The following is a 9,956-nucleotide window of genomic DNA, read 5'->3' as shown; positions in this document are numbered from 1 at the left end:
TCGCAGGGAGCTGTTTTCCTTGCAAGCAGCAAATCCCTCTGCTCTCCATCAAATACGGATAATCCCAGGGCTGGGGGCACTGGGCTGGACCCAAGCTGCACCGGTGCAAAACCCAACCCCAGCGAGACCAGCCTTGCAAGCACCGCTCCCGGCTCCCTTGGCGCACCTGGCACAGCTGGCGTTTTTGGGGGGAACCCCCCCGAATGTGGTGGATGTCCTCACCAGTAAGCTGGAGCCAGCGCAGCAGGTTTGTGACGGGCTCTGGCACATCTGCACCCACCAGCCCCACGGGGTGGGGACGTGTGGCGCCCAGGGGGAGCAAAGCTCGCTCCTGCCCCACCAGCCACACTTCGGTCCAACTTGCCATCTTCTGCCCATGGCCCCGCCGCGCCGCACAGCTGCCGGGAATGCTGAGCGGGTGAAGCATGGCACGGATGCTGCTGCTCCAGCTCAGGCCCACACCGGAGCGACGCACAGCCCAGCCCGGAGCAGCCCAGCCCTCTCTTTGCCCAAACTTTTCCCTTTCCTGCCCATCCACAGGCACCTCCGAGCCGGTTTCTGCCTTTCTTGTGTGACGGGAAAGTTTTGTTTCTTTTGTCTCTGGCTTTCCGAGGAGGAGTGCTGCAGCCCAGCGCCCCAGTTATGCCTCTGGGTCCTGCCCCACCGATTCCTCCATGAGAGAGGTATCCGAGGCTGTCGGAGCGGGAGAGGCTGCCCTGGGGTCCTGGCAGGCAGATGGGGAGTGAAAAGAATTTATTTATCACCTCCTAGCATCATTCCACTGCTCCCAACCCTCGTGAAGTCCCCGGGGAACAGCTGCTCTCAGTGTTTCTCCCCTATGTCCCACCTCCGACACTCCAGAGCTTCAGAGAGGGTCTTTGTCCACCCTGAAAGCACCTTCATCCCCTCTGTCCTCCCCCTCGCAGGGGGGCTGGGAGGTGCTGAGCCCTTGGGGGGCTTCGGCTCCTTGAGCTGGGAGGTGCTGAGCTCTTGGGGGGCTGCGGCTCCTTGGGCTGGGAGGTGCTGAGCTCTTGGGGGGCTGCGGGAGGTGCTGAGCCCTCGGGGGGCTGCGGCTCCTTGGGCTGACACTGGGCTTGTGCCACCTTTGTCCCAGAGCCACCCTGGGATGCTGCCAAGGCCACACCGGCTGGACCCAGGGATGGGACCACTCCCACTCCAGGCACCTCCGTGGGTGACAGGGGCTCTGCGGCACCCCGGCTGCCCCCGCCCCGGCTGCCAGCCCCCCAGCACCCCCACCCCCGACCCCACAAAGCCTCTTTTATCCCCCGAAACACTCGTGGTGCCGCATGTGACGCCCCGCGCCGGGCTGGCGCTGGGGGACACGTTTGATGTCGCTGAGGCGCTTCCTTTCCCAGCGCCCGGCTGCGGGGGGGTGAAAGGCCCCTTTGAGGACGTGCCCCCCCGCCCCCAGCCCCCTCGTCCTCACGGGGACCTGCTGAGCCCCACGGGACCGACGGGCAGCGCGGGGGGGGGTCACCGTGCCCGACACCCAGCCGGGCTGCCCGCGGCGGGATGCACGGGCCCCACGGCCCCCCCGCAGCCCACGCACCGTGACACCCGGGGGGGGATCGTGTGTGCGCGCCGCTGGGCCCGGGCCAGCCCCCCCGGCCGGGCAGCGCGGGGCGGCGGCGCCGTCGGAAGTGCGGCCGTGGCGCCTCCCCACGCGGGGCCGCTTCCGCTCCCACCCGCGGCGGCGGCGGGGCCGGGCGGGCGGTGAGTGCGCGCTGCCGGGGGCGGGGGGGATGGGGGGCGCGCTGCCAGGGGCGGGGGAGATGGGGGGCGCGCTGCCGGGGGCGGGGGAGAGGGGGGGCGCGCTGCCGGGGGGCGGGGGGGATGGGGGGCGCGCTGCCGGGGGCGGGTGGGCCAGGACCGGGAAGGGCTCGCTGCCGGGGGGTTCGGGGGGGGGGGGGGGCGCCCATCGCGGCACATCGGAGCTGCTGGCTGCCGAGGGGGCGGGCAGGCCCGGGGGTCGCAGCCCCCCCCTGCTCCCCGTTATGTTTCCCGGCGCAGTGCGGGCATGGGGCCCTGCCGCCCCCCACCCCCCACCAGGCAATGTGTGGGGCTGAGGGTGCCCCCCCCCCGGGTCTGCGCTCCCCCCCCAGCACGACCCCACGCGTGTGCGGGGGGTGTGTGGGGCGGGTGATAGTGGGGCTGGTGCTGGGTCCATGCACCCAGCCCCACAAGGGGCTGCATGGTGGGTTGCGGGGGGGCTGCTGGGGCACAGGCCTGCGGGACCCCCCGGCTGTGCACCGGCTTCTCGCCCTCCTCTCCATGCGCCATCCTCATCCTCACCGCTGCAAGCAGCACCTCCGTGTCTGAGCCCTCCTGCCCTGGCCATCAGCACAGCACTGTGGGGTCTGCAGCGGGGGGATGGGACCAGGGCTGTTCCCCCCCCCAGCCCCGCTTGTGCACTTTCCCAGCCCTTGCCAGCTGCAGCCCGTGTCCCGCGCCCCTCCTGCCTCTTCCCGGGATGCGGCCGGGATGCTCCCTGGGCTTTGCTTCGTGTGAGCCCTGTCAGCGTGTCCTCGCTGGGAGGGGGCTCAGAGATGGGCAGGGAGCGTGGGGTTACCCTTCCCATCACTGGTCCCATCTGCTCCCAGTCCTGCAGGGCAGGCAGCAGCCCAGCGGGGTTACTGGTTTGGCCGCTGGTGGAGAGCAGACCCAGGGCCCGCAGCAGGGTGTGTGCGGAGGAGTCCAGGCCGTCTCACCTGCTTAAATACATTTTCTTGCTGTCGGAAAACCAGCTCCTTCCAAGCAAACCTTCCCCAGCCCTGAATACCTCGCACCTGCCCCAAGCACCGAGCGTGCGGGTGGGCACCTGCACCCGGCATGGCCCCCGGTGCTCACCGAGGGGCGGCCACATGAGCTGGGGAGGTTTGGGCTGGAGGGGGGGGCTGCCCTCAGCTTCTGCAGCAGGTGAGAAGTTGCCCCTGGGTGATGTTGCCTGGGGACACGCTGAGAGCAGCAGCTGAATGCCGGGAAAGGATGAGCCCGTGACTTGGGTTCGGTAGCTCTAAAGAGAAGCAAATCAAGTTTGGGAATATTTTATCCCGCTGCAGCTGGTCGGAGCCCTGGTCGTGCCAGCCCGGGTGCCCCACAGACGCCTTATGGTTCCGTGTCTCTCTTGCAGGCAGGAGAACGGCAAGATGTTCGCCGTCTGCCCACCAAACGCCCCGTTCCGGGGGGGCCCGGTGCTGGGCACGGCCATCCCAGGGGCCGGGCACGGGCAGGATTCCAACTCCAACTTCGTGGGAGAGGTGTGTGACAGCAATGAGAACTGGAGCCAGCCAGCGCCGGGGTCCCCGCCGGAGGAGGGCTCCAGCCGGAGCGAAAACACGACAAATCCATCCGATAATCTGCTGTTATTAATGCAGAGACAGATGGTCCAGGGCCGGCTTAGGGATGCCGCCCCGAGCCTGGGCGCCGCGCGGCCCCATCTCCCCGAGCCGGGGGTCCGCAGCCCCCCCGAGGGAGCCGAGGTCGGTGGGGCGGGGGACCAAAACGCTGCTGCCGAGAAGGCAGCCAGGGGATGCGGCAAGCCCCCGAGCTCCCCTGCGGAGGACAACGGCTATGCCAGCAGCTCCCTCAGCATCGACAGCCCTGACAGCACCTGTGGGAACGCCTGGGACACCCCAACCTCTGCCCCCATCCCTGGGAGCCCACCACATCCAGGGGTGGCCGAGCCTGAGCCAGGGACCCTCTTCCCGGCGCTGGCGGAGGCCGTGCAGCACCTCCAGGACAAGGAGCGCTTCAAGGAGCAGGAGAAGGAGAAGCACCACATCCAGCTGGTGATGTACCGGCGCCTGGCCCTGCTGCGCTGGATCCACGGCCTCCAACAGAAAGTCGTGGACCAGCAGAACCGGTTGCAGGAGAGTTTCGACACCATCCTGGATAACCGCAAGGAGCTGATCCGCTGCATGCAGCAGGGCCCGGCGTGCCCCACCGCGGCGGCTGCCCCCAGCCCCTGAGCCCAGCCCTCGCCCCCCGGCCGGCGCGGGGCTGGCTGGTGGCCTCTCCGTGCCACGTGCCGGTGCACAGCGCCTGCTGGGCGCCTGGGTGCCCGCTGTCCTTCCCATCTCTCTCCAACGTAGCCGAGAGTCCCCGAAGCATTCATCTCCATTTTCCCTCTGCATGGGAATTAATTTTCTTCTGCACCGTGTCCTGCCGGTCTGGGGACCATGCGGCATTGGGCTGGGTAAACCTCAGGACCTTGGGGTTTGCCGAGCCCAGGGTGACAAGGCTCAGCTTTTAAATCTAATTTATGATCCTTTGTACGAGCCTGGCTGAGCCACGCATGAGACCAGGAGGGTCTCGGGGCAGCGAAGCTTTTAAATGTACCTGGGCAAAGCCCTTCAGCACAGGCTCGGGCACAGGCACAAACTCGCTTTGTGCCCCGCATCGCACCTGCACCGCTGTGCCGGTACCGAGCCAGCCCGGCCGCCGTTAAACGTGGCTCGTGCTGCCGGTGCGAGCAAGGTGTCCTGAGCCTGACGTACCCCAGTGCACCGAGGCATGTGTAAAAGCTTTGCAGATAAGATCTAAACTCATGCAAGGGAGATGGAGAGAGAGAGAGGGAGGAAAAAAATCATTCTGAAAAGTCACCTCAGAATGCTAAAAAATAACTGTAAGTGTCAACTGGTTGAAAGCCAATATGTGTTTTTTCGATTTAGTATTACAGAAGTTAATTTAGGTTTTTCCGCACAGCCAGTGTGCACATCTGTCTGTCGTGGGAGATGCTTTAACATGGTGCATGATCAGGAAGCTGCTTGCAAACTTGTGCTGCTGCTGTCTATATTAATTTATCATTGGAAAGCAAAGAAAATATTTTTTTTCTAATCTGCATTTTACCCAGTGAGGACTGCATACGGAGTACAAAGCACAGGCTTCTTAAATAGAGATTAAAAAGGAGATGCTGTGTGTGTTTGCTGTATTTTACTAAGTGTTAGTATGACGTGTGCTATTTAAGTTGCTGATGTGGAAGGAGCAGCGGCGGGGGCGGTTTGGCTGCACGGGGAGTGCTCAGCCAGGAGGGGACCTGGAATTGTTGTGCAAAGCCAGGCACTAATTTTGTTTCTTGTCTGCAAAGGGAGGGTGGCGAGAGATTTCCAGGCTGCCACGTCCCCCCAGCCAAACTGCATCCTGCGTCGGAGGAGCGGAGCTGAGCGGTGACCATGACTCTGCCAGGACCCCGCTCTGCTGCCGGGGCGCAGCGGCGGGATGGTGGGATGGCACAGCCTGGAGCCTGGGCAGGTCCCAGCTTCCACCGACCGCGAGATGCTCCTGCACCACCACAACTGACCACGGCCGAGCCAGCCAGTGACCCGTGGGGCCAGGGTCTGCCCGAGCATCCTCCTGTCCGGCACTGGGCTCTGCTCCCGCCTGGGGCTGCTGCCGCCGGTAGCTAAAGTGAGGAGATGGGCAAAACTCTGTTTCTGGAAAGGACGTTTGGTGGGGAAGAGTACACGGCTCAAAGCAACCCGTGCCGGGGGCCGGGGGAGTCCAGCAGCATCCCTGCAAGGCTGGGGCTGCCTTGCCGCCCTCCTCGCTCGTGTCCAGCGCCTGCTGCCTGTGTTGTATCCCCGTCGCGTGATCGTGGGCATGTTGCGCACCTCAATAAAAGCCTCGGAGGTGAAAGAGCTGAGCCCCGGGTGGATTTGTTCCTTTATTTCCCTTCCCAAGCTCGCCGGGCACTGGCAGTGCTCGCCGCAGGGTGCTGGAGCGTGGGTGGGCAACAGGGCGAGGGCAGGGGTCTTGGCACCCTCCTGCCACTGCTGCATCCCCGGGCACGCGTGGGCTGCTGATGCGCCGGGCCAGCACCGGCAGTTAATTCACGCTGGGTTTAAAAGCCTTTTCGCTTTTTATAATCTCCAGCACGTTGCCCTCCCTGTGGCCGTGGAGCTGGTGCTGAGGCACAGCGGGGGTGCAGGATTTACCCCCTGCCCTGGCAGAGCGTGGCTGGAAGCGGAGGGACCGGATTGCCCGGGCAGCCCAGCACCCTGCCCTGCGGCCCCGGCTAATCGGGAGGGATGGGGGGGCAGCTCCGGGCAGATGGGGCTGGCAGATAAAAACACCTGAGTATTGACCCAAAGGTGACTTTGCCTCAGGCCTTGCAGCGATTAACCAGAGATGAAAAACCGAAGCCGTAGCAGGCCTTTGAACCTTCCTTCACCTTTCCCCCTCCCCTTCCTCCCTTCCTGCTTCTCCTTTACATCTCTGCATCTGTGGGAACCCAGGGATGCAATAGCCCCTTGTACAGACGCAGGGGCTGGGTTAGCGGTTCCTGACGGGTGCAGTTGGCACTTCTGTCTGTCCTGCAGCCGGGAGGTTTGTCCCCAGCCCTGGGTTCCCTGGGACATGTGCCCGTGCTCGGCTTTAAGACCCCCTTCCCACCTCAGCCGCTGCCCACGGAGCGCGTGCTGGGGCAGGTTTAGGGGAACACGAGCCTTAACCAGCCCTGCAGAGAGACCCAGCGCTTCTCTGTTTATCTTGGTCGAATGCTTTACACAAATAATTATTTCCAAGGTAAATATTGTGAAAATCCGGATTATTTGCTCAAGAAATGAAAGAATAACTGCAGGAGCAGATCAAAGTGGCGGATCTGCTCGGCAAGCAAGAGGCTTCCTCCGCGGTTATTGGGAGCCCCGACGCTCATGCCCCGAGAGCTGGGTTGAGATGGCCAGTGCTGATTTGCAAAATCAACTTCAGACAGTTTTTTACACACACACACACACAACCCCACCCAAGCTCCAGTGCCCAAATGAGATTTGGGAATTAATTAAAAATCTGACCAACTGCAGGGGGAAAACCAATAAAGACACAAAAAGCTGCAAGGCTGAGCCCGGGCCAGCTTGGGGGAGCCAGGGCCCTGCTCAGCCCCCAGGCACACACCCCCCGGGAGGCTGCAACTCCACAAACCCAGCCTTGCACCCAGCGCTCAGCTCCCTCTGCAGCTGCGGCCCCAGCCTGGCGCAGGATGGATGCAGTGGGATGATGTGCCCAAGGACCACGGTGGGGGCATCTCCATCCCCAGGGATTCCCAAGCCTCGGTGAATAAGGGGCTGGAATCAGCTCACAGATGGGTAACACGGCTCTTGGTGGCTCAGAGGAGATGCTCTGACTCCAAACTCTCCCCCCCCCCCGCCCCCAGGTCGGTGGGCAGAGGGAGCATTGCCAGCAGGGTCTGGATCAGGCCATTCTGGGGGGCTGGGAAGGAGTGGGGAGCCATGTCACTGCTTCCCGGCACAGGGGGAAAAGGAGCTGCAGACCCCAGGGCATGTGAGCTTGGATTTCCGTGCACGACAGACAGGGGCCTTTGTTTTTAAGGTCTCCTCTGAAAGTTTAGTTATTATTATATTAAATCCCTGTAACACTGGACTGGTTTTACTGCACAAAGCAAGATTTGGCAAACGTTGCCTTTCTTTGAAAGTTAAAATAATAGCATTAAAAAAAATCAAGTATTTATGAAGCTTTGGAGGGAAATATTTTACCTTGTAATTTGAATCCAGCCCAACTCCTTCCAGTATTTTGTGGGCTTAAAAAAAAAGTCTTTAAAAATAAAATCAAATTATGTGATAACTGATGCCATGAAAGTACAAAAGAAAATTAATCATCTCAGGCCATTAACATCCAGAGATCCAGACTGGGACACACTTAAAGCATCCTGGGATCTCCTGTTTATTATGTCTCGGAGACTTCCAGATCTCACGTGTTCGGTTTAGAGCGGGAAAAGGGCTTTTCTTTGCTCTCGGCGGGCAGGGTGAGCCCAGCTGGGGCTGCTCCCCTCACCCTAAACGCTGCACCCGGGCAGCACCCAGCACAGTGAGGGGCTCCGTGCCCCCGGTCCCACCGCCACTGTTCCTTCCCACCACCCCCCAGCGTATGGAGGAGTGAGGCTGCCTGGAGAGATGATCTCGGCCCTTATAGGATCCATATGTGCCACCGTGCCGAGAGCACCTGCTGCTGCCTGGGAGGTCCAGGAGGGTGGCGGGGAGCAGAAAAGCTCTGTCCTTGCTGTGCCCTGGGCACGGCTCAGCTGTCCCACACGTGGGCATGTGAGCCAGGCGGCTGAGAGCCTTTTCCACGCAGCCCCTTATCTGGCACGAAGCAGCACGGATCCTGCAGCACCCTTCAGATGGCCGGGAAGCATGGATGGGGGAGGCAACGGGGAAAAGGGAGGGCGTCCAGGTCCAGGGCAGGGGTCAGAGAGGACCTGTCCTTCCCCTGCCTGGCGAGCATTGCCTGTGGGATGCCCAGACAGGCAGCCAGGAGAGAGCTCTGAGCATGGGATGCCTTTGCTGCTTCTGCCTCTCAGATGCTCCTTGCCCAGCCAGGCTTCGTTCTCCTTCAGCCCCAGGAGAGCAGCACCGAGCAGCGGGCACCCAAGGGCCAGAGGCAGGTCCTGAGGGCTCATGTGTGGCCCCAAGCCTCGTACATCCCTCCTCTTCCAGCAGCATCTGCTGAGACAGACCCCCCCCCCAGCTGCTGGACCCCCCCCCCTGCAGCATTTGGGGACTGTCCCAGAGTGATGCCAAAGCCATCCCGCAGCCCTGCACCAGCGATGCCCTGAAGCCGATGTCCTTTCTCCCTCAGTGGGGTGACAAACTGTGTCCGGCATCGGGGTCACATCCTGCACCGCGCTGGATGAGGTGCTCCTGCACCCTGCGAGCCTCTACGCAGTCGATGACCTCTGCAAAAGCTAAATATAAACCCCACAGCACTCAGCTATTCCGTGCCAGCCGAGCCAGGGCGCTGCTGACATTTCAGCTTATTGGGGCAGCAAGTATCACACCGAGGATGCAGACAACACGGCTCAGCCCTTTCCCTACCCAAGGTGCTCCGGTGCGTGACTGAACCAGGATTCACATGATTTTTCAGGCTGTTCTCTGATATTTTGAATGTAATTTAAAATGCATTATGTTGGTGGTATAAATACAGTCACTTCAGCTTCCTGCTTGAAACAGAGCGAAGCAGCACCACCGATGCTGAGAGCTCGGCGTGGAAGGGGGCTGCAGGCAGGTTTGGGAATATTGGGGTCTTTTCCTCCTCACACCTGTACTGCTAATGCATCAGGACATATCACAAAACCCGCTGCCCTTCCAGGGCATTTCTAAAACCTCAGGATGCATTAAAACCTGGGCATCGTCCCAGCTGGATGGCGCAGGTCACGCTGCTGCCATGCCCCCGCGCACGTGCAGCCGGAGCCCCCACGGTCCCACGGAGCCGAACCGTGCTGGGACACGACCCTCCTCGGGCAGGCAGGCGGCTGCATGCCCTGGTGCAGCCCTGGCTTGGCGTGCGTGTCCTCCTCGCCCTGGCTTGGACGTTTCTTTTTTTCCAGAGCTGTTTCCCACTCGTCCTTTCCAGCAGCAGCGGGATGGGCAAGACCTGGAGTGCTCGGCTCTGCCACGGTATCTGATGAAAACGCAGTTTGAGCCTGCCTTCTTTAATGATTCCCTTTGAAATGTTGTTGCTTCCGCACATCCCCCTTCGGGGTAGAATATTAAGCAAGAGCAACTCGGCTGGAAATTCAGATTGTTTTCGTGTCTGTTTTCATTTACATTTTAATGTCGGAGAAATCTTAGAAATCTGGCTATTTGCAGCATGGCTCCTCAAAAGAAAAGGGGAAAAAAATCACCTGCAACTATCTAACCCTTGCCCTCTGCAAACGGCACCAAGAGCTGGGGATTGCTAGCAACTTTCTGCGTAAAAATGCTCTTTTCCCCCTTTTCCTGCCCAGGCAGCAGGGATGTCGGTGGGCAGAAATCGGCTCTCGGGCATCACTGCAGCCGCAGGGGCTTTGCCCAGGTGCGGCACCGCGGCACGGGCATGCCGGGTGCTTTGGGTGCTGGTGAAGGGGCTGCGGTGCCAAGGGGCTGGGTGCTCTTTGTTTGGTATGGCTGGGTGCTGAGGCCGAGGGTGCTGGGGGCTGCTCCAGG

General features: G+C 61.7%; 1 protein-coding gene across 2 annotated transcripts; it reads left to right on the top strand.

Annotated features, from left to right (window-relative positions):
• Nucleotides 1-376: 376 nt before the first annotated feature.
• Nucleotides 377-5,662, top strand: LOC308060728 (UPF0500 protein C1orf216 homolog; the record flags this gene model as incomplete). Of its 2 annotated transcripts, none has more annotated exons than XM_080379811.1 (3): nt 377-979; nt 1,049-1,734; nt 3,152-5,662. In XM_080379811.1, the coding sequence occupies 3 exons, from the start codon at nt 377-379 to the stop codon at nt 3,987-3,989; spliced, it is 2,127 nt and encodes a 708-aa protein (XP_080235937.1). In that variant the 3' UTR covers nt 3,990-5,662. The 2 variants fall into 2 exon arrangements, with proteins under 2 accessions (XP_080235937.1, XP_080235938.1); XM_080379812.1 differs by having other exon boundaries at nt 708-938.
• Between the last annotated feature and the right edge of the window lie 4,294 nt (nt 5,663-9,956).

Source organism: Falco punctatus (genome assembly GCF_963210335.1).
Source record: "Falco punctatus genome assembly, chromosome: 3".
Lineage (NCBI taxonomy): Eukaryota > Metazoa > Chordata > Aves > Falconiformes > Falconidae > Falco > Falco punctatus.
The sequence above is the reverse complement of the archived record's forward strand: the minus strand, read 5'-3'. Positions and strand labels throughout refer to the sequence as shown.